This window comes from Marmota monax, unplaced genomic scaffold (assembly GCF_021218885.2).
Source record: "Marmota monax isolate L192 unplaced genomic scaffold, Marmota_monax_Labrador192_F-V1.1 WCK01_AAM20220418_F8-fsc00022, whole genome shotgun sequence".
Taxonomy (NCBI): Eukaryota; Metazoa; Chordata; class Mammalia; order Rodentia; family Sciuridae; genus Marmota; species Marmota monax.
The window spans coordinates 435526-459973 of NW_026695215.1; the positions used below are offsets into that span (position 1 = coordinate 435526).

At 44.3% G+C, this 24448-nt stretch overlaps 2 protein-coding genes across 2 annotated transcripts in view; one reads left to right on the plus strand and one right to left on the minus strand.

Moving 5' to 3' along the window:
• Selenot (selenoprotein T) overlaps nucleotides 1–18650 on the plus strand; it is a 69311-nt gene extending 50661 nt beyond the window's left edge. Inside the window, exon 6 of the mRNA XM_046431325.2 lies at nucleotides 13198–18650. The gene's annotated coding sequence lies outside the window, so the exon portion shown is untranslated. The remainder of the gene's footprint in view (nucleotides 1–13197) is intronic.
• The window catches only part of Erich6 (glutamate rich 6), a 32565-nt gene continuing 18666 nt past the window's right edge, over nucleotides 10550–24448 (minus strand). The window contains exons 6-12 of the mRNA XM_058574915.1: nucleotides 24217–24374; nucleotides 23779–23852; nucleotides 22528–22673; nucleotides 17470–17555; nucleotides 15188–15343; nucleotides 13150–13378; nucleotides 10550–10813 (exon numbers count right to left, since the gene is read on the minus strand). Of these exons, the coding sequence (XP_058430898.1) occupies nucleotides 10550–10813; nucleotides 13150–13378; nucleotides 15188–15343; nucleotides 17470–17555; nucleotides 22528–22673; nucleotides 23779–23852; nucleotides 24217–24374 (1113 nt within the window). The remainder of the gene's footprint in view (nucleotides 10814–13149; nucleotides 13379–15187; nucleotides 15344–17469; nucleotides 17556–22527; nucleotides 22674–23778; nucleotides 23853–24216; nucleotides 24375–24448) is intronic.

The following is a 24448-nucleotide window of genomic DNA, read 5'->3' on the forward strand; positions in this document are numbered from 1 at the left end:
ATGTTTTATTTATATTTAAGTATTCTTTAATTATTTTATTGTTGGATATAATCCTAAAAGGTATCTTCTGTCAGTTCTAGAGTAAGGCAGAGAGCATCAGGAAAGAAAAATAAACAAGTATTTACTATATGGCAAGAAAATGAAACAAAGAATGATCAGGATAAAATTACTTTGAAGTAAAATCTACTTTTTAGTTGCTCTTAAAGTACTTTCTAAAATAACTGGAGAAAAATGTAGTACATTTCATGTTTTAAAAAATTATTATTAAAGTATAACACTTGCTTCTGAATTTGTAATTGGCATTCCAAATCTATCAATGTTATATAAATATTAAAACAACTTAGACTTTTAAAGCCTTTTCTTTTTTTTTTAGTTTTTTATTGTTGGTTGTTCAAAACATTACAAATTTCTTGATATATCATATTTCATACTTTGATTCAAGTGGGTTATGAACTCCCATTTTTACCCCATATACAGATTGCAGAATTACATCAGTTACACATCCATTGATTTACATATTGCCATACTAGTGTCTGTTGTGTTCTGCTGCCTTTCCTATCCTCTACTATCCCCCCTCCCCTCCCCTCCCCTCCCCTCTTCTCTCACTACCCCCTCTACTGTCATTCATTTCTCCCCCTTGTATTATTTTTCCCTTTCCTCTCACTTCCTCTTGTATGTACTTTAGTATAACCCTGAGGGTCTCCTTCCATTTCCATGCAATTTCCCTTCTCTCTCCCTTTCCCTCCCACCTCTCATCCCTGTTTAATGTTAATCTTCTTCTCCTGCTCTTCGTCCCTACTCTGTTCTTAGTTACTCTCCTTATATCAAAGAAGACATTTGGCATTTGTTTTTTAGGGATTGGCTAGCTTCACTTAGCATAATCTGCTTTAATGCCATTTCCCTGCAAATTCTATGATTTTGTCATTTTTTAATGCAGAGTAATACTCCATTGTGTATAAATGCCACATTTTTTTTTATCCATTCATCTATTGAAGGGCATCTAGGTTGGTTCCACAGTCTTGCTATTGTGAATTGTGCTGCTATGAACATCAATGTAGCAGTGTCCCTGTAGCATGCTCTTTTTAGGTCTTTAGGGAATAGACCGAGAAGGGGAATAGCTGGGTCAAATGGTGGCTCCATTTCCAGCTTTCCCAGGAATCTCCATACTGCTTTCCAAATTGGCTGCACCAATTTGCAGTCCCACCAGCAATGTACAAGTGTACCCTTTTCCCCACATCCTCACCAGCACTTATTGTTTGACTTCATAATGGCTGCCAATCTTACTGGAGTGAGGTGGTATCTTAGGGTGGTTTTGATTTGCATTTCTCTGACAGCTAGAGATGGTGAGCATTTTTTCATGTACTTGTTGATTGACTGTATGTCCTCCTCTGAGAAGTGTCTGTTCAGGTCCTTGGCCCATTTGTTGATTGGGTTGTTTGTTTTCTTATTGTCTAATTTTTTGAGTTCTTTGTATACTCTGGATATTAGGGCTCTATCTGAAGTGTGAGGAGTAAAGATTTGTTCCCAGGGTGTAGGCTCCCTATTTACCTCTCTTATTGTTTCTTTTGCTGAGAAAAAACTTTTTAGTTTGAGTAAGTCCCATTTGTTGATTCTAGTTATTAACTTTTGTGCTATGGGTGTCCTATTGAGGAATTTGGAGCCCGACCCCACCGACTGTAGATCGTAGCCAACTTTTTCTTCTATCAGACGGCGCGTCTCTGATTTGATATCAAGCTCCTTGATCCATTTTTAATTCACTTTTGTGCATGGCGAGAGAAAGGGATTCAGTTTCATTTTGTTGCATATGGATTTCCAGTTTTCCCAGCACCATTTGTTGAAGATGCTATCCTTCCTCCATTGCATGCTTTTAGCCCCTTTATCAAATATAAGATAGTTGTAGTTTTGTGGATTGGTTTCTGTGTCCTCTATTCTGTACCATTGGTCCACCCGCCTGTTTTGGTACCAGTACCATGCTGTTTTTGTTACTATTGCTCTGTAGTATAGTTTGAAGTCTGGTATCGCTATACCGCCTGATTCACACTTCCTGCTTAGCATTGTTTTTGCTATTCTGGGTCTTTTATTTTTCCATATGAATTTCATGATTGCTTTCTCTATTTCTACAAGAAATGCCGTTGGGATTTTGATTGGCATTGCATTAAACCTATAGAGAACTTTTGGTAATATCGCCATTTTGATGATGTTAGTTCTGCCTATCCATGAACAGGGTATATTTTTCCATCTTCTAAGATCTTCTTCTATTTCTCTCTTTAGGGTTCTGTAGTTTTCATTGTATAAGTCTTTCACCTCTTTTGTTAGGTTGATTCCCAAGTATTTTATTTTTTTTGAAGATATTGTGAATGGAGTGGTTGTCCTCACTTCCATTTCAGAGGATTTGTTGCTGATATACAGGAATGCCTTTGATTTATGCATGTTGATTTTATATCCTGACACTTTGCTGAATTCATTTATTAGCTCTAATAGTTTCTTTGTAGACCCTTTTGGGTCTGCTAGGTATAGAATCATGTTAGCTGCAAATAGTGATAATTTAAGTTCTTCTTTTCCTATTTTTATGCCTTTAATTTCTTTCGTCTGTCTAATTGCTCTGGCCAGTGTTTCGAGAACTATGTTGAACAGAAGTGGAGAGAGAGGCATCCCTGTCTTGTTCCAGATTTTAGAGGGAATGCCTTCAATTTTTCTCCATTCAGCATGATGCTAGCCTGAGGCTTAGCATAGATTGCTTTTACAATATTGAGGTATGTTCCTGTTATCCCTAGTTTTTCTAGAGTTTTGAACATAAAGGGATGCTGTACTTTGTCGAATGCTTTTTCTGCATCTATCGAGATGATCATATGGTTCTTATTTTTAAGTCTATTGATGTGGTGAATAACATTTATTGATTTCCGTATATTGAACCAGCCTTGCATCCCAGGGATGAATCCTACTTGATCATGGTGCACAATTTTTTTGATATGTTTTTGTATCCGATTCGCCAGAATTTTATTGAGGATTTTTGCATCTAGGTTCATTAGAGATATTGGTCTGTAGTTTTCTTTCTTTGAAGTGTCTTTGTCTGGCTTAGGTATCAGGGTGATGTTGGCCTCATAGAATGAATTTGGAAGTTCTCCCTCTTTTTCTATTTCCTGAAGTAGCTTGAAAAGTATTGGTATTAGTTCCTCTTTAAAGGTTTTGTAAAACTCTGCTGTATACCCATCTGGTCCTGGGCTTTTCTTAGTTGGTAGTCTTTTGATGGTTTCTTCTATTTCCTCAATTGATATTGGTCTGTTTAGGTTGTCTATATCCTCTGACTCAATCTGGGCAGATCATATGACTTAAGAAATTTATCTATGCCTTCACTATCTTCTAATTTATTGGAGTATAAGGATTCAAAATAATTTTTGATTATCTTCTGTATTTCTGAAGTGTCTGTTGTGATATTGCCTTTTTCATCCCGTATGCTAGTAATTTGAGTTCTCTCTCTTCTTCTCTTTGCTAGCATGCCTAAGGGTCTGTCGATTTTGTTTATTTTTTAAAAGAACCAACTTTTAGTTTTGTCAATTTTTTCAATTGTTTCTTTTGTTTCGATTTCATTAATTTCAGCTCTGATTTTAATTATTTCTTGCCTTCTACTTCTTTTGCTGTTGTTTTGCTCTTCTTTTTCAAGGATTTTGAGATGAAGTATGAGATCATTTATTTGTTGGTTTTTTCTTTTTTTAAGGAATGAGCTCCAAGCAATGAATTTTCCTCTTAGAACTGCTTTCAATGTGTCCCATAGATTCCGATATGTTGTGTCTGTGTTTTCATTTATCTCTAAGAATTTTTTAATTTCCTCCTTGATGTCTTCTATAACCCATTGATCATTCAGTAACCTATTGTTCATTCTCCAAGTGATGTATGCTTTTTCCTTCCTTCTTTTATCGTTGATTTTCAGTTTCATTCCATTATGATCAGATAAGATGCATGGTATTATCTCTACTCCTTTATATTGTCTAAGAGTTGCCCTGTGACATAATATATGATCTATTTTTGAGAAGGATCCATGTGCTGCTGAGAAAAAAGTGTAACTGCTTGATGTTGGGTGGTATATTCTATATATGTCAATTAAGTCTAGGTTATTAATAGTGTTATTGAGTTCTATAGTTTCCTTATTCAACTTTTGTTTGGAAGATCTGTCCAGTGGTGAGAGAGGTGTGTTGAAGTCTCCCATGATTATGGTGTGGTGGTCTATTAGACTCTTGAACTTGAGAAGAGTTTGTTTGACGAACATAGCTGCACCATTGTTTGGGGCATAAATATTTATGATTGTTATGTCTTGTTGGTGTATGGTTCCCTTAAGCAGTATGTAGTGTCCCTCTTTATCTCTTTTGATTAACTTTGGCTTGAAATCTATTTTATTTGATATGAGTATGGACACGCCTGCTTGTTTCCGAAGTCCATATGAGTGATATGATTTTTCCCAACCTTTCACCTTCAGCCTATGTATGTCTTTTCCTATCAAATGCGTCTCCTGTAGGCAGCATATTGTTGGGTCTTGTTTTGTGATCCATTCTACTAGCCTGTGTCTCTTAATTGGTGAGTTTAAGCCATTAACATTTAGGGTTATTATTGAGATATGGGTTGTTCTTCCAGACATATTTGTTTATTTCTGTTACTAAACATTGTTTGTTTTCCTCTTTGATTATTTCCCCCCCCCCTTTACTGTCCTACCTCCCACTGTTGGTTTTCATTGTTATTTTCCATTTCCTCTTCCTGTAATGCTTTGGCGAGGATGTTTTGAAGAGATGGTTTTCTAGCTGCAAATTCTTTTAACTTTTGTTTATCGTGGAAGGTTTTAATTTCATTCTCCATCCTGAAGCTTAATTTCGCTGGATACACAATTCTTGGTTGGAACCCATTTTCTTTCAGTGTTTGAAATATGTTATTCCAGGATCTTCTAGCTTTCAGAGTCTGTGTTGAAAGATCAGTTGTTATCCTGATTGGCTTACCCCTAAATGTAATCTGCTTCCTTTCTCTTGTAGCTTTTAAAATTCTCTCCTTATTCTGTATGTTGGGCATCTTCATTATAATGTGTCTAGGTGTGGATCTCTTATGATTTTGCACATTCGGCGTCCTGTAGGCTTCTAGGATTTGGGATTCTGTCTCATTCTTCAAGTCTGGGAAGTTTTCTTGTATTATTTCATTGAATAGACTGCTCATTCCTTTGGTTTGGAGCTCTGTACCTTCCTGTATCCCAATGACTCTTAAGTTTGGTCTCTTAATGTTATCCCATATTTCTTGGATGTTCTGCTCATGGTTTCTTAGCAGTCTTGCTGAGCTGTCTATGTTCTTTTCCAGTTGAAATACTTTGTCTTCATTGTCTGATGTTCTATCTTCTAAGTGTTCTACTCTGCTGGTAGTATTCTCCATTGAGTTTTTAAGTTGGTTTATTGCTTCCTGCATTTCTAGGATTTCTGATTGCTTCTTTTTTATAACCTCTATCTCCCTGTATAGTTGATCCTTTGCTTCCTGGATTTGTTTGCGTAATTCGTTGTCGAAGTGATCTTTCATTGACTGATTTTGCTGTTTAATGTCTTCCTTGATACTCCAGATCATCTGAAGCATGTATATCCTGAATTCTTTATCTGACATTCCATCTGCTGCAGCTGTTACCTCTTCTAAAGTTGCGTTGACCTGCATTGCTTGTGGTCCTTTCTTTCCTTGTCTTTTCATACTGCTTGCGTACCTTTCCTGTAGGTGCGGGCGGCGGCTCTGCTCTCTCCTTATTCCAATTGGGGTGTCGTGGCTACCACGCCAGCAGGTCACTGGGCCTGTTCTGGGAGCTGGTGGCGGCTCTGTTCTGCCCCTACTCCAATTGGGGTGACGAGTGTACCACGCCGGCAGGCCACCGGGCCTGATCCGCCGGTCGGTTGCAGGTTTGCCTACCCTGCAGGCGTGGGCGGCAGCTCTACTCTGCCCCTACTCCAAATGGGGTGATGTGTCTGTCGTACCAGCAGGCCACAGGGCCTGTCCCGCTGGTCGGTCGCAGATCTGCCCACCTTTCGGGCACGGGTGGAGGCTCTGCTCTGCCCCTACTCCAATTGGCGTGTCGTGACTACCCCGCCTGCAGGACGCTGGGCCTGTTCCTGGCAAGGGAGGCGACTCTGCTCTGTCACTACTCCAATTAGGGTGGTGTTTGTACCACGCCAGCAGGCTCCTGGGCCTGATCCGCCGGTCTTTTGTAGGTCTGCCTACCTTGAAGGCGCGGGCGGCGGATCTGCCCTGCCCCTCCTACCACGCCTGCGGACCCCTGGGCCTGATCTGCAGGTTGATCACTGGTCTGCTCACCCTGCGGGCACAGGTGGCGGTTCCGCTCCGCCCCCACTCCAATTGGGGTCACGTGACCACCACAACGGCGGGGCCGGATCCGGGCACGGGCGAAGGCCCTGCTCTGCCCCTACTCCAGTTGGGGTGATGTGTGTACCACGCTGGCAGGCCGCTGGGCCTGACCCACCAGTCTGTCGCAGGTCTGCTTACCTTGCAGGCGCGGGCGGCGGCTCTGCCCTGCCCCTCCTACCACGCCCGTGTACCACTGGGTCGCGGGTCTGCCCACCTTGCGGGCGCGGGTGGCGGCTCCGCTCCGCCCCCTCTCCAATTGGGGTCACGCGATCACCACGCCGGCGAGCCACTGGGCTTGCTCCGGGCGCGGGGGGCTGCCTGGCTCCTCTCCTCTGGCTCGACGACAAATCGAGAGAGACTCGGGTGTCTGTGCCTCACCCTCCCTACCAGGAGACCAACTGTTTCTGTCGCTGCTGGTATTGATGAAGTTCTCTCTTCCGCCGCTTTCTGATGACATCAGATCTCTGCCATGTTGGTATCCTATGCGAATGGCAGCATTTCGTTCCCTTTGCCGGGTAACCAAAGCAACGGGTGAGTCCTGACCGGCCCTCAGCAGGACCCGGACCTAGAAGCAGTTTCCTTGGGCTCCTTAGCCCTGGGCCAGGGCAGTTCCGGGAGCCGGAACTCGGCCGCTCCGTGCTCGGTGTATGCTCTGATAAGAGCAGGCTCCAAGAAGCACTCAGGCCCTGAGCCTGAGTAATCTGTCTGCAAGCTGCAGGAGAATGGCAGCCTGAAATTACCTGTTCTATGGCTGAATGAGCTGCGGTCAGTCGAAAACAGGGATGGTGACGTCAGCTCTCCAATAAGGTGGCCGCTGGCCTCCTCTGTGGTCTGACCGGTGTGGAGAACCGAAATGGACCTCTTCCTTTCCCCGTCTCGAACCCAAAATTCAGCACTGAGTACGGTGCTTGCACGGCTGGCAGAAACTGCAGCGCTGTATCCCTTAAAGCCTTTTCTTAATTAACTTTTTCATTCATTTTTAATAAACTAGTAGTAAGTTTATCAGTGAAAATGGAAATCCTAACAATTTCACAATACATTCCTAGTTTACTAACAAACAATGGGCTTTCATTCAGTTGGCCTGTCTTGTGGTTCTATAATAGTTTAATTTTCTTTGGCTTTTTTCTTGGGGGGGGAGGAGCAGAAATTCAGTTTACTTTTGATCTTCTTTTTAAATTTAAAATATATATATATGTGTGTGTGTGTGTGTGTGTGTGTGTGTGTGTGTGTACACAGTTGTTGATAGACTTTTATTTTATTTATTTATGTGTGATGCTGAGAATTTAACCAGTGCCTCACACATGCCAGGCAAGTGTGCTACTGAGCCGCAGCCCCAGCCCTACATTTTATCTTTCAAAATTCTTATTGGCCATGACTAATTCTCCTGCTTGAAAGTAGAAATGTCCACCTTTTCTACAGTGAGCCGGCAGTACTGTTGTTAGTAGGAAAAGCTACTGACAGCGTGTCGTCTAAAACATTTTGCTCATCTGTTCTGAGGGAGTTGCATGGGCTAATAAACTGGAGACTTTTGCCAAGTCTCAGTCCCCACAGGGCTTTGCAAACACACTTGGCTGCCATACCTACCTGAAGCAAAAAGTTTTTATAGCTTTACCGAAAGGTTACATTGAAGGGCATCTATGCTCAAAAGATCATCATTTTGTCTGTACAAAAAAAGCACAAATTAGATCTAACATATATGAACAAAGTAATAACGAAATCATAATCCTGAGATCAGGACTCAAAGGAGGCGGTGGTTCCTGTCACTACTTTAAGCTGGAAGAACATCAGTAACTCAATCCTCCCAAAAGGGGAGAGCAAGAGCAAGTCAAAGAGGCTGAAGAGAGAGAGAGAGAGAGAGAGAGAGAGAGAGACAGACACGGACGGACACTCACAAGTCAGAAGTGGGCTTTTATCTGGGCGGGGGCGGGGGTTGCTGTTTCTTAGAAAGTTCTACCCAAATAAGGCAGAAGGGGAAGGATTACAAGGGACAGGTACCTGAAGCCATGCCTTGGTATCAGAGCTGGGACAATGCCCAAGTCACTATGAAGTGCAGTAGTGGGTCAGAGCCCCCTGTGTCAGGACTGGAAGGCGCGTTTCTTCAGAGCAGCTCCCACATTTAACATGACATCTGGAAAAATCCACCCAGCTAAAGTGTTTTCTTTTCCCTCAATTAATACAATATTACCATATGGCAACTTTACAGCCATAGATTACCTAAAACAGACACACAGAAAAGCAGATATTCTATATAAAATTTAAGGCATACCCAATACATTTTTGGTATAGATAGATGTTCAGTATAAGATTTATCCTTATTTTTAATAATTAAGCCCTCAAATAAATAGAACTGTCTTGAAATATGACACTAATTGGCATATGTAGATACATGAGACTTTTTGATTTATGATGATATTATATCTCAGTGAGCCCATGGTAAATTAAAGATACCCTGAGCCGGAAACACCACCATAAGTCAAAATGCCTCTAACTCACTCGCTCAGCCGTGACCTGTGCTCTGGACACACGTCAGACTACTTGGGCAAAATTGTCTGGGCAAGGCCTATTTTACAGTTGCGTGTGCACACGGGTGGGCATTTCACAGGCCTGACGGGACCTGCCAAAAGGCAGTGGCAGACCATCTGCTGTCTCCCTCGAGGTCAGCTGACTGGCACCCCGGGAGGGTATCCTGCTGCTTGCTGCAGCCCAGGGAAAGAGCAACCCCAAAGGTGAAGGGCAGCTTCTACAGAGTATGTGTGGCTTTCCTGTCTTCCTAGGACAAGAGACCGAACGTTGGGACTACCTGAGAGTGCTTTTCACCCAGGGAACCTTTTCATTTTTAGTGAATTTTAAAGAAGCAACATTTATTATTTGCAGTGTTATAACTTATTAAAAGTAATTTAAAATAACATTCTGGCATTGACGTGAAGTAACTTGGTGAAAGATGTTGTCCATTATTCTGCTAATCTCAATCAATCAAGACTCATAACACCTTCTATGGTCCTTGCACCACACCTAAAGTAGTTTTTAATGATGTGCAAAATCCAATTTCAGTGAGGGCTTTGATATGATACGCTATTTTTTAGAGCTACGCAATACATTCCAGCTTAATTAATATTTCTGTTTCACTTCACGTAAATTAAAAGTTCACTCAGCAATCAAAAGGAAGAGGCTGAAGCAAAAATAAAAAGGACACTTAGCATCGATTAAGAGATGAATCTAGGAACTTATTTTTCATAAAGGCAGCAATGGGGATTCCAAGAGTAGAAATTAAGAAATAATATAACAATCCTCAGTGTTAGCCAAGTTCCCGGACAGCAAGGGAAACCCGAGGCGGTAAATGGAGACAAGTGAACCCAGCCCTCGCTCAGGGCTGCAGCAGTCCCTGCTCCCATTTATCCTTCCCCTTCTGTTGGCTATTGGGGGAAGAGTTTGGTGTTTTGCTGAGTCCCTCACGTCACACATTAATGCCAAATTCGGAATTGAGCGGTGGGCCCCCCAGCTGCATTCCTCCCTCCCTTGAAGACCAGAGCACCAAATTGGGGGAGTCCAGGCGCAGTGGGGTCCAGGTGCCACTAGCAGGCCATCAGGCTCCCCCACATCCAGCTCTCGTCTCGCTGACAGCTGAGGGCACTGCCAGATGGCCACTGCAGGTTCAGCAGGCCCCTCGGGATTCCTGCCACTTTGCCTAAGTGTTGTGACACCCAGCGCCCCTGCCTGAGGGTGCAGGAGAGGAGCATGTCAGGTTGCTCCTGTGGCTCCTGTGGCTCCTACGCCTGGTGTGATGCTGTGACGGCCTCCTGGAGACGTCCTGCAGCCTCTCTCGCATGGCGGGTGGCGGGAGTCACCTCTGGATTTCCCCAAGGTAGCGAGCAGTCCCCTCCCCAGCGCCCCTCCCCGTCCCCACCTTCCTGGCCGCTCTGACCCCAGGGTGCTCTGCTGCTGTCTGGTGCTGGGCAGTGAGTGGTCCCTACCAGGAGGTGTCTGGACTCAGAGTGCAGAGAAGAGTGTGGACCTTGGGATTTCCTAGTCATGTAGTACCCTGACTTTGAGACTTCCCAATGAGACCCCCCACCAAAAAACCCTTAACAAAACAATGATACGGAAAAAAGAAAATACATAAGTAAATGCAAAGTAAAAATATGAAAATAGCAAACAAAGGAGAGCATCTCCCCCTTGTTTAAATGTTTTCCTTTATTCTGTCTCTGACTGTCGTCAGGATATCTTTCTTTGCCCCTGAGTTGTGACAGAGGGCAAGTAGTTTTAGACAGAGTGAAGAAAGGTAGGAAGGCTGCTTCAGTCTTCCCCAGACCTGGCTCGAGGGGAAGGCTGCGCCACCTTGCAGCCTGTGGAACAGCCTGCGGATCTTGATTAAGCTGGCCAGCAGGAAGAGGTCCTCTCCACTCACGTACCACAGTACTGGGATCTCCTCAGGCAGGGCCACCTTCCGAGCAGCAGGGAGAGAAGGAGGGTCAGAGTGCGGAGTGGCGCCGTGGTCACCCCTGAGCCGGACAGTGGTGTCCCTAGGAAAGGGCGGAATGCCCTTTTGGGACCCGCTTGGGGCTGGAGGGCAACCAGCGCTTACCAGTTACTCGAGCATCTTAACCAGGTCACAGAGAAGGGAGCGCAGAGGTGCTGGGGCAGACCTGCTTGGGGAGCGCCCCGGGGCTGTGCCAGGCCGGCCTGGGGGCAGAGGGGGGTCCTGCCCCAGAGAAGGCCGACCTGGGACTGCCCAGCCTCCCTGCCTTCTCGTAATGTGTCCCCATCTCTGCAGGCGGGGACAAGTGAACCTCTCTTTAGCCTGTGTGGCCTCTGCTCTCCCACTCTGGGGCCTCAGCGGGGACTCTAAATGCGGGCAGAAGCTTGTCACCGTGAGCAGAGGGACTGCTTACCTGCAGAAGGCAGGACTGTGGCATCTTTCTGCATTGGCCCTCCCTCCACAGAAAGGAAAGCAGGGAGGAGAGGACGACCGGACAAAGGGGAATGGAGAGGTCCCAACCTCCTGTCCACTGTCCAACCCCCAAACCAGGAAGGCCACTCAGAGGTCACGTTGGGGATGGTTCTGATGAGATCTCGTCCCCAGAGACGATTTTAAGGAATTACTGAAAATCAAAACACAGAGGCGACTCTCTGTAGGGATTCATGGCTGGAGACCCTAACCCAGCACACACACGCCCTGAGCTCTGCCGAGTAAGAGGCAGGGGGACCCTTGAGGATGGGGACCCTCAAGGATGGGGACCCTGGGATGGTCATGGGAGGCGGCCCTCTCCGTGCCCCTCGTGCGGGCCGCTGGTGGCCATGGCTCACGCTGCACCAGGCTCTGTGCAGGTCTCCTGCCCCCAACAGCAGCCCCCTGCTCAGATTGCAGCCGGTGGCAGAGCACGCAGAAAAACAGGTTTCAAAGGCAAAAAGGAGCCTGCAACTGAGAGTCAGCCAGTACGAAGGGCGCTGGTCTAGAGAGAGCAGCTACAGGAGAGAAGGCTGATTCTGAAGGAGCACAGACCAGCACCTGATCTCCACCAGGTCAAAATGAAGACCAGTGGGGAGATTCTGGGGAAGCCCCAACTGGTCTCACAGTGTCCAACAACTAAGAACCAGATGCCCCTCTGGGGACTGATTCTTGCCTGAGTGGACAGGAGAGGCTCAGGGAATATCCACAGAGAAGGGCTTGCAGGCAGTGGCGGAGATGTGCACACAGCTTGTGTCTGTCTACGATGGGCACAGTGCGCATGTGTGCATGGACCCACCGTGCCAAGGAAAGGTGGCAGTGGGCATGTTGCACAGGAGCCAAGGACAGCACAGTCTCCTTTACGCCAAGCTCTTATCTAATGTATATAAGCATATATATAAAATATGTAATTCCCCAGGGATTTGAGAGAATATTATCGTCAAAGAAAGGCACAAATTCTATGAAACCAGGCACAGTGGCTCAGGCCTGTAATCTCAGCAGGCTGAGGCAGGAGGATCGTGAGTTCAAAGCCAGGCCCAGTAATGGCAAGGCCCTAAGCAACTCAGTGAGACCCCGTCTCTAAATAAATACAAAATAGGACTGAGGGCTGGTGGATGCCAAGCACCATCCCTGGCACTCTGCATCCTAATCCTCGCAGTGGCTGTGGATAGGGTCACCTAGCTTATGGAAGAGAGCGTGAAGTTCACTCAGCCAAGCAGCAGCACTGGGGTTTGGAACTCGAGACTGTGGAACTTACAGTCTGTGTCCTTAACCACAGGCACCACTGCCATCCAGGGGTGCACCCTGGGCTGTGCCCTGAGCAAGGCAGCAGGGCAAGAGGAGAATAGTGTGGAGGTCCACCTCAAGAAGCCCACCATCCAAGGGGAAGGGCAGCCCGATCAGCATGGGTGGGCAGAGGCAAGGCCACAGAAAGCCCCAAGAAGGATGTGCTCAGTGCGGGTGAAGGCCCAGGAGGTCTGGTGTGTGTCTCCAGGAGGTGCTTGGTCTTGAGTGCAGCCAGACCAAGTCCCCTGGCCAAGCTCAGGGCTTATGCCATAACAGGGCGAGAAGCAGACAGGAACCCTAAAGCCCAGGCTCCAGCAGCAGGACAGTCACAAGGCTCCAGCTGTGCTCCCTGGACCAGGTCTGACGGAGGGGTTCAGGAGACACAGTGAGGCTGCCTCAGTCCACCTGAGACACTTGCTGTGGCTGTCACTGAGCTCCCTGGCCCCTGGGGGATCAGGCACAGTGCAGCCCACAGTAATGGCACCTAGCACGTTGCTTTACTCTTGGAAGCTGAAACGCTTAGCCCATTTTAGAGATGTGCCTACCTTCACTTTGGTCCCAATGCTGATTCTTGCCTGTTGTCCCATTGCTAGGAAAGTGATGGAAACCTTGTCCTGCTCTAAGATGCGAATTCCAACGTGATGGTTCAGAGCCAGGAAGACAGGCTTGAACGAAACCAAGGGCGAGGACTTCACGGAACGGGACCAATTCCAGACTCTTATTCTATTGCCAGCTTGATCTGAATATTGACCTCCCAGGAGATTGATGAACACCCTGGAAGGAAATCAGAAACCACAGATAGTGACACCACTGTGCAGGGCTGGAATTTGCTTGTCCTGGCCAGAGCACGGGTGATGGGACCTCAGGTCATCCCGGGAGCTGTCCCACTCTGAATGACTTGCCTACTAATCACCAGTTGTGGTCTGATGGTGGGTCCAAAGGGGGGCTGGAGGGGTGAAGATGGAGCAGGGAGGTTTGGTCTAGAGAGAGCGGCTACAGGAGAGAAGGCCGATCCTGAAGGAGCACAGACCAGCACCTGATCTCCACCAGGTCAAAATGAAGACCAGTGGGGAGATTCTGGGTAGCCCCAACTGGTCTCACAGTGCCCAACAACTAAGAGCCAGGTGCCCCTCTGGGACTGATTCTTGCCTGAGTGGACAGGAGAGGCTCAGGGAACACCCAGAGGTCTCTGCAGTGGAGAAGGCAGAGGTGGGCTTCACCTCTCCAGTCTCTGAGCGCCTCACGTTTTACCATGTTACATGTCAGCTTCCCTGTGCTGCCTCAGATCTGGTGGCACTAGTTACCATCTGTCCTACTCAGTCACCTTCTTCCAACCAGGATCACCATCCAAACTAGAGAGCATCTGGGCACTGAGAAAGTTGGCTTAATTGATAATGAATTATTTTTTTTCAAAACTATTATGAACTGCCCATGAGGTCTCCCAAGGCAAGGTAGCTAATGTCTCATATTCCCAGGATTTATAGCTGGTAGTCATCTAACCAAGCACTAATTAAAAACTAAGGTGATTCTCTTGTTTGATATGGAAAGGGGGAGATTTAGTTTTACCTTGAAATGTGAGTGAAAATAATATCTAGCTGAAAATCCCTAGATAAATTAGCCCTTTTACTTTTTAGCAAACATTCTTTGAGTCTTTACCCTGAACAGATATGTTGCTATATAATGGCAAAGATTCAGAGTGTGCCTCGAGGAACTTCCAGCAAGCCACTTGCACAGAAGGGGCTCTGGGAGCACCCAGGACCGCCGCACCCACGGGAGCCCACTCTCAGGCTAGGGGTTCACACAGCCAGAAGGAAGCAGCCACTGTGGTGTGCGTTACTAAAGCACCCCGCTAGAGGTGACACAGAATGACTGCCAATCACATCCAGTGTGCATGGTGGTAATGGATTGGCTGCTTTGGACTGAAAACACAAGTAACTCATCCTGTTCGAGCTTCCTCAAGAACGGGCAGTCTCCAAGTTTCCCAGGTGAGATCGTTATGCCTAGAAATAACTTAAAGAGAAATATTTCTTTCTGAAAAGCTCGGGATGTTAAACTTGTATCTGAAGTTAGAAGCCAGATTTCACTTTGTCAGGCTAAATGAAGTACAAGGATGTCATGAACTGCGTGCTCAGTAGGTCAGCGCAGGGTCAGGGTCCTGGTCCTTCAGGGGACTGCTGGCACGCTCCTCTTCTGGTTGTGCCATCAGATGCTCCTGGTGAGCTGTGGCAGTGCCCGCAGTGACTGTCCCTGAACAGCTGCTTCCACAGATGGGCATCACCCCACCATGAAGCACAGGCTCCTGAGACTGCCCGGGCTCCGGTCCCCAGTCCCTAGAGGGACCACACTGTGTGGTTCACATGTTCTTACTGCGGGTAGAAAGAATGTGACAAGCTTGGTTTTATATAGTTGGTGGAATTTTCCTGCTAAAAAGCTTACGGAATAATATACACCAAAAACAGCTCTGTGCTGGGCATCGTCACCTAAAGACCACTAACTGAGATCATCCTAAAGCCATTCCTGTCCTTTTAAAAAAGTCACAAAATCAAACAGCCAAACTACAGCAAAAGGAACACAGAGGCCTACCAGACATTTCCATTGGGGTGGTAGCAGGAGCTTCTGCCCGAGGAGTCCAGCAGCGCCAGGATGGCAGGGTTCGTGGGCACGTCTTCTTGGACTATACACGTGAAGCCATTTATCTTGTTGGGCACTTGGATGATGGCTAGGTTTCCAGATGGATAGCTGAGATCAGATAAGGTCTGAGTTGTTCTAATGGTCTGTGACTATACTGGGAATAAGTTCAATTTATGAGAGAGCTGTTTAAAATTATAAAGCATTCTGGCATGGGAGTTGCTGTTAATACCAAATGATTTTATGTCTTTTATGTGGATCAAAATATATTTATGAGATGTAAAATTCCTCAACAAAACCATAGCAAACAGAATTTATATATGTAAAATTTATGCACCATGATAAAATGGAGCTTATCCCAGGAAGGCAAGGTTGGTTTAACATCCAAAAAAATCAATCAATGTAATATACACTGCATTAACAGAAAAAAGCAAGAAACACATGAGCATCTCACAGAGGACAGGAAAATACCTTCAATGAACTTCAACACCTTTTCATGATAGCAAGACTCAACAGTCTTCAAATAGAAGGGAACACCTTCCACCTGATAAAGGCACCTATAGAAACACTGCAGCTGAAGTCGTGCTTCACCATGAGATGCTGCTTGCTTTCCCTACGGTCAGAACTAACACGGACCCTGTTGCTCTGCTCCACTTGGTGGTACCAGAGGGTCTGGCCATGGAGAGTTTGGAAAGGAAAAGAAATGAAGGCCCCTAGATTAGAAAGGGAAGTAAAGCTGTGTTTGCAGATGACATGATGTTGTGTACAGAGAACCCAAGGAATCCACACAGTGGAAGGGTCAGCACTGATGAACAAGGTCAGCCGGGTCACAGGCTGCCAGCTCAATACACAAAAATAACTGCACTGCTGTATGTTAGCAGTGAACATTCTGAAAGTGAAATAAAGAAACCCATTCCATTTAGATAGCATCAAAAAGGATAAGGTATGCTGAGGAAAATTCACTTAATGTCAATGCTGGGTCCACACGAAGGCCAGTCATAAGACCAAGAAGACACTGGATGGAGGCTGAATCGTTTTGAAAATCAGACACAGCCTTCAAGAGGGCTAAGAAGAATTAAAATCAGGACATTAAATGACAATAATAAAAGTTGGATAGGTTATATGTACTGATGTAATTGAAATGAAACCTGCTCTTTTTCTCATAGAACCTAGGGAACTAAGACTGCATTAGGACTCCTCTGCTGTGAAAGTCTTGAAAGTTCTGGTTTGTCATTAGGGTTCGGCTAAACGTTTGGGAAATTATGACTAAAAATGATTATCTTTTATAAAGGGAGACTCCTTAGTTCATGAAAAGTCCTCATGAAAAAGAAAACTTTCTCTCAGCAGCTCAGGAGGCTGAGACAAGAGGATCGCGAGTTCAAAGCCAGCCTCAGCAATGGTGAGGTATTAAGCAACTCAGTGAGACCCTGTCTCTAAATAAACCACAAAATAGGGCAGGGATGTGGCTCAGTGGTGGAGTGGCCCTGAGTTCAATCCCTGGTGCCCCCCCCCCACACACACACAAAAGAAAACCTTCCTAGAGATAGCAAGAGGTATTAAGAGGCTTTTATGTCAGAATATCCAGTGGCCTGGCAGTCAGGCACCAGCCTAAGTGGTCGGTGACTTTAGTGTTCCAGGGAACGGATAGAGGATTTGGGCATTAAAAAGTAACCTGCTGCTCATGGGTGTGTAAGCAGCACACATGTTCTGGGGAGCAAGACCCATCAACACTATAAAGTAAGAGGGCAAGAGATGTGGTGAGGCATTTCATTTCCTAGGAACTAAATTCAAGGAAGTAAGTGGCAGGTGTGCACCAGAGTTGTCCCCGCAGCTGTGGAGCATGACTACAAAGTGGCACCCACCTCCCCCGGGGAGCAGGAAGTAGGCTAGAGGAAGCACAGTAGGTCCATGCCATGAGGTTGCATGGTAACAGCAATGGCCTCGCCTCTCCACGTCCTCGCATGTCACTATTCAGGACGTTATTGATCTACAGTTTCAGCAGATTCATACTTATCCCAGTTACAAACTACAATAAGCAGTTGAGGAACTTATTTTAAAGAACTGTATAGGTGCTTATAGATAGAAAAAAGTATAAGAAGATGTATTTTATGTCACCAGTTTTTCTCTGGGAAGTGAAATTTGGGGGGTGATATTTTTTTCTTCATACTTCCCAGTATTTTCTTCATCTTTCTTTCTTTGAGAATGAATTGGCAATCTCTTGTTGATGGAAAGGATACAAGATCTGTGTGGTCCCGTCTGGGAACGAGGTCAGGAACTTGCGGCCGTTCTTGTAGTGCCTCTCTAGGAGCTCGCTGGTCACCACCTGCACTGGGAGAGAGGGTGCCAGGCAGCGCAGCCCTGGTGACAGGCCACTTCCTCACGGCCATGTTGGCCTGCTCTACCCACAGGGGCCACCCCAATGGCCATTCAGAGTATGTCCCTAACCCCACAGTGCAACTTGAGGAGAGCTCTCTGGGGGACTCTGACGTCACGTGTCTATATGAGGTTCTTTCTTGTTACGTCCTACACAAAACCAAAGAAGGCAAAACCAGTCCCCCACGACATCCTTCCACACCCTGATCGTGTGTTGGCTGCACACTTAAAAAGGGTGAGTGTCACTATGACATTTGACTTCATCAGGGGAGAGCAGTTCTGAGAAAGCGACTGCAGCCAGGTGTCCCAAGCTGCAGGCACCACTGGTGGAGAGTGGCCTTCTGACGGAGCCCAGCAACAGTCCCAAGCTCCATCCGCTATTGTAGGTCACACTCCACGTGCAGTGGTCGAACCCACATTTCACCATACAGCGAAGGTTTGGTTTAACTCCATCTATTCCTAACCTTGAATCTTACCAAAATGGATGGAGGAATTCCTAGAGCTAAGCCACGAAACAACTTGTTTTTGCATCAACGTTGCCATTTATTTTAAGAAAGAGTTATCCCATCTGGAACTAAAGTCCATGTTTTCACTTTTTAACATAATGAGACATGGAATGCACCCAGGCAAGCCGTGCATTAACGAGTCATTACAAAGCAATCACCCCCAGTGGCCACCCAGGTCAGGGGACAGAGAGCACAGATCTGCTGCCCCAGACAGCCCACCTCAGTGTCCTCCAGAGCAACACTTTTTTCCAGGATGTGATTGTTATCATTTTATCTATACAGAAGTTTATTTTTCCCCATTTTTGAATTTTACATAAATGGGATCATATATTGTTTATTTGTACTGTCTTGCTTCTGTCAAAATTGTTTCTAAGATTCATACTCATCCCAGTGTTCAGGTGTAGTGCAATGACTATAATCTAGGTATAGTATTCCACTGTATGAATTTATCACTGTTCATTTGTTCTGTTGTTAAAAGAAATATAGGTTATTCTCAGTTATTGGTTATTACAAACAAGGGTCCTAGGGATATTCTTACACATTTTGTTTGTTTGTTTGTTGTTGTTGTTGGTTTTTTTTTTTTTTTTTTTGGTATCAGGGATTGAACCCAGGGGCGCTTTCCACCAAGCTACATTCCCCACTCATTATTATTATTGTTGTTATTATTATTATTATTTTGAGACAGGGTCTCACTGATACTTAGGACCTCACTAAGTTGCTGGGGTTGGCTTTGAACTCTCAATCCTTGTGCCTCAGCCTCCCAAGTCAGATGGGCTTACAGGCATGTGTCACTGTGCCCAGCTTTATTATGCATGTATTTTGATACCCAAAGGTAAAACTGACGGATCCCAAGGTATACCAATCTTCTACTTCACTAGATAACGTCAAAATGATTTCCCGATTCCATTAGAGGCAAATAACAGCCACCGTTGTTCTGTATCTTTTCCAAAAAAAAGATTTTACACTTTTGCTAATATGATTTGCATGTGCTGATCTCTCATTGTGGTTTCAATTTCCATTTCTCCGGTCACAAATGAGGTTGAGCACCTTTTTATATGCTAATTGGTTGGATTTTCTCCTCTAAAAAGTGTTCAAGGTTGGGTATTTTTAGCCCATTTTTCTGTTAAGATTGACCTTTTTCATGTTGATTTACAAAAATTCTTTATACATTTAGGATAGAAGACCTTTTGCTTGTCCTATGTACTTCAAATATTTCTCCGTTCTGGGTTTGTCTTTCAGTTTTAATGTGTTGAATCCTTTTATATCCTGCTTTTAGGTCAGAGGGTTGTTCTTCAATATTTAAAAAATTCCTTGTAGCTTTGCACTTCAATATAGGTCTTGAATCCTCCTGAAACTGGTTTTTACATGTGGGGTGAGATAAGTGGTTCTAATTTCCTTAGTAAAACACATGGATACTAAATTGTTCCAGAACCATAGAATGAAAGATGACCCTTTCCCCATCGTTGGGCAGTGCCATGGCTCTCCTAAGTCAGGTGTCTGTGCATATGTGAGTCTGGTTTTAGACCCTACCTTCTGCCCCAACACCACACTGTGCTAATTGCCATTTTGTAATGGATCTTAATATCAGGTAGAGAGTGTTCTCCTCCCCTCCATCTTCCTGAAGAGTGTCCTGGCAACTCTAGCCTTTCCATATTTCCACACAAATTTTACCGTCAAGTTACCAAGACTGCCCTTTCCCCCATCCACAAATATGCAATCCCATTAGAATTTGATGGAGTTGCATTGCATCACTGAGGGAAGACTGCCATCTTTAAACTATTTCCTGTTCCAACCCATGAACGTGAGGTCTGACCTGTTAGATGTACCAGTCAAGTATTCTGTAGCTTGACTTCTGAACAAGGCTTCAGGACACTGCACAGTTGGCCCTTTGCCTCTGTGGCTCCCACATCCCTGCAGTCACCCAAGTACAGAATCAAATTATTTGGGGGGAAATTGTGACCATACTTAACACATGTAGACTTTTTTCCTTGTCATGATTTGCTGACCAATGTAGCATGAAACCATGGAAACAGCTTTACATTGTGTTAGGTATGACAAGCAACCCAGCTGTGTGTAAGGTTCAAGGAGGGGGTGTGGGTTCTAGGCAGACCCAGCTGAGCACCTCTGATTTGAAATCTGAAACGCTCCACAGTTTGAAGCTTTTTGAGCACCAATATTATGCCACAAGAGGAAACTTCCATAGTGACCTCAGGTGGTGGGTTATGTCAAAATGCAGGTCCACTAGAAATATGATAGAAAATTACCTTTAGGCTATTGTGGTAAAGTATATATAAAAACAAAAGAATTTCATGTTTCTATGTGGTCCAATCCCCAAGGTATCTCATTATATATATGAAAATATTCCAAAAACTTTTTAAAAATCCCAAATCTGAAACACTTCTAGCCTCAAACATTTCAGATAAGGGACATTTAACCTGAACTGTGTGGTAGGGGACTCCAGTATCTCCAGATTTTGCCATCTGCAGGGAATCCTGGAATGTCTTCCCCTAGACATTGAGAAACATCTGTAACTGCATTTGACCTTCCTCCCAGTTCACATTCTATTGTCTTGCGTGTTAATTCTGCACTGCCTTCATTATTGCTGTATCAGCCAACTTTTACATTTATCCATACATACCATGTCCCACTTTCTTTGCTCTTCATTGAATCTCAGGCTGTCTCACTACCACAGAACATTCTTTAGAATTCCTTTAATGAGGAGCTACTCAATTCTGGTTTTTCCAGAAAATGTGCTTCTGGTACGCTGTATTGAGAAATATTTTAGCTGGATATAAAATTCTAGATTGGCTGTTGTTTTCTTTCACATAATGAAACCATTCCACCATCTTCTAACTTCCATGATTGCTTCTGGGAGGTCATCTGCTAGTCTGTTCTTCCTTAACTACTGTAAACTGAACTTATTTTTTCTTCTGCTGATTTTAGGATTTCCTTTTTGTCTTTGGTTTTGTGCAGTTTTACTATAATGTGTCTGGGATATATATATATATATATATATATATATATATATATATATATATATACACACACACATACACACACACACATACACACTGCTTGGGATTCACTGAGCTTCTTAATCTATGGATTGGTCTCTTTTTTTTAATCAGTTCTGAAAAATTATCATTCATCATTTCTTTAACTATTACCTCTGCATAATTATATTTTTCTTACACCCTAAGGCATTTTGATAAGCATAATTTGGGCCTTCCGTTTTAGATATTGCATCCTATACTCTCTTTTGTATCTCTTACCTTTTTTTTCATGGTGAATTTTGATTTTTTTCTTTTTTACCTTTCTTTTAATAATTCTTTCTTCAGTTGTGTATAACCTGTTTTTTATTTAACTCTTATCTCTTAACGCTCTATTTCAGTCATATTTTCTTTTTTTTTTTTGTATTTCAAACCTGCCGTGTAGTTCTCTATTCCCTCCAGGTCTTTGACCTGACCTTTCATTGTCATAAACATATGAAGTTACTTCCGTTTTGGAGATCTTTGCAGTTCTATTATTGAAGGCTGTTCCTCTGCATTTTGGGCTGTGGTATCAGGTTTCTTTTGTTCTTTGTTATTTTTCACTGTCTTCTAGTAACTGAACTTGAAAACTATCTGAGGGTTGAAGGAGTGACCTTCCTCCAGACAGGATTTGGATGTGCTTTTTGTCAGCTCACTGGCACCTCTTAAATTCCATATCATTCAAGAGAAACAAACTTGCTCTCAGTAATTTAATCTCTGAGAATTTATTCTGAGGAACTATACTGATATACAAATACATACAAAACTATTCCAAAAATGCTATTTATAATAGCAAAAAAATGTTAATAACATCTATGTCTAAGATAAAAATTGAATATATGATACAATTACAATCACATTAACAAAAACCTATGCAAGGAAAGAAAAGTCTGGAATGTTGCCAAGAGAACTTTTGAGCAGAGCGAAGACATTCTGCCTCTGTCCTTCGGAGAGGCAGCGCTATCTCCAGGCTCCTGGGACAGGAGATCTGGCTCCAGTGACTTCGAATTTTATTTTAATTGTGCCTGATTTTATCTAGTTGGTTCACCTGTGCAGCACAAGTCTAGAAAACATTGAGATAGTAATAGTGTTTTGGAGACGTGGTCTGGAAGTTTGGGGATTTTCTCCCTCTCATTTTAATTTTCTAAGGGCTCCAGTTTTATTAATGTGGAACCATCATGATTTAAGATAAAAGGCTTTGTCTGAAACATTTTGAAGACAGTGTTTTTTAAAGTCTAGTAGAAGCTGAAATGCCAAATTTGAACCAATTCTTCTTGACAAACAGTTAAATGTGTCAATGTGGCCAAGCTTTAGGAGAGCTTTTATAATTTTAGGTAAAACTAAAATTATAGTAATATATTTAAATAGAAAAAAAAAAGACGATTACCTTTCCACATGCTCTCCTGGAATCACAACAAAGGATGGATATATTAGTGTACTTCAGATAAAAGTCAGATAGCCTTTCTACAATTGGCTTTGGTTTTGGAACATCCACCGAAAGTTGATATGTAATTGTTTTTAAGCGCCTTGGGTCTAATGGGAAAAGAATCACATGAGAGTAATTATATATTTTAAATTTTCTAAGACCATTCTTCTAAAATAAAGTTCCCAGTCCCATTACAGATACACTGATTTATTGAACATTTTTTTCAAGAAGAAAAATGAGGCTCAGTGAGGGGGCACTTTTGTTTAAAAAAAAAAAAAAGAATGTTTCTGTGTTAAAAAAAGAAAAACATGAAGTGGAATTTTCTGGTCCTTATTTTAGTAAGAAACAGTTGAATATGAAGAAACTTTATACAGTATTAAGAATTTAATTACAAAAACATAAATAAGATATGTCTTCTCAGGGTGCCTTTTAAATAGCTCTGAGTGATAGAGAAGTTGCTTGATGCTGCTGGACTGTGGCTCAGCGGTAGCGGCTTGCCTAGCATGTGGGAGGCACTGGGTTCCATTCTTAGCACCACATGCAAATGCATAAAACAAAAACTTTCAAAAGAAAGAAAGAAAGATGGGCTGGGGATGTGGCTCAAGCGGTAGTGCGCTCGCCTGGCATGCGTGCCGCCCGGGTTCGATCCTCAGCACCACATACAAACAAAGATGTTGTGTCCGCCAAATACTAAAATATAAATATTAAAATTCTCCCTCTCTCTCACTCTCTCTTTAAAAAAAAAAAAGAAAGACAGAAATGCACCCCAAACCAGATGGCTTGTAGGGAGAAGGCAGGGTGTAAACTCGGGGCTTGGGTTCTGCCAACGGCGCCCTCCTCCATCCAACAGCCTCTGACAGAGCCCAGGTAGGTGACAGTCTGTTCCTGCCTGAGCTTGAAAACAAGACCTGACTGTGTGCTGCCTAAGACACCAGGAGGTCCTGGATCTCTCTGCAGCCTGTACAAAGGCTCCGCAGATGTCGCTAATTTATTTTAATCAATAACAACAATGAGATGGAGACCAAGAACTCCAAAAGCCAGATGGCCCAAACCTCAGATTTCCTGAGTGATTTTGATGGGTGAAGGCTTTACAGTACTCAAAAATGAAAAAATCTCTATATTACCTTTAAATACACCAGTTTTAGGACTCGGCCCAGCCTCAGAGCTTTCTGATGTTGTGAGCAGGTTTAAAACTTGGAGGTCTCAACTCACCTTCTGGTATGGAACTAGTTTGCTCGGTGTTGGCCAGTATTGCAAGATGCCTGGCGGCCAGCCGCTCCTGTTTCCTACAAAATCAAAACCGTGCTGTGTGAATAGGAGGGGGGGCTGGGGCTCCAGCGCGCACTGGAACTGTCAGCTGCCCAGGTCCCTCCTCACGCTGACCTGGCCTCCGCCCTGTCCCCGGGCAGATTCCTCCCGCAGAGCAGCTCTGAGTCGCCCAGTCATGTAGGGCTGGTAAGTCCAACTTCAACCAGTGAGCTCACTGCGCCTCTGGGAGCTTCTGAACCCCTGATGTCCATCAGGAATAATTATAATAGGTTTTCTTTGGCCAATTTTTAGTTCTTCTCAAGAAGCACATCTTCAAACTTACACATTTTAAAAATCAAAGCAGCTGTTCCGCCTGAGCTCTGGCCCCTGGGCTCCCATTACCTCCTCTGGGCCCTCTCCTTGGCCTTGAGCCGCTCCGCCTCGCTGCCGTGGGCCGCGTGAGGGGCAATCCTGATCAGCTCCGACGCAGCACGTTGGGATTTCTGGTTTTCCTCATAGATGAAGTCGATGAGGTTTTGGAAATGATGGCAACAGGGGGCCTGGAAAGCAAAGAGGTCATTCTCTTCTCCTGAGCCCTTGATGACGGTGATCAGGGAGGAGGAAAGCAGAGCCA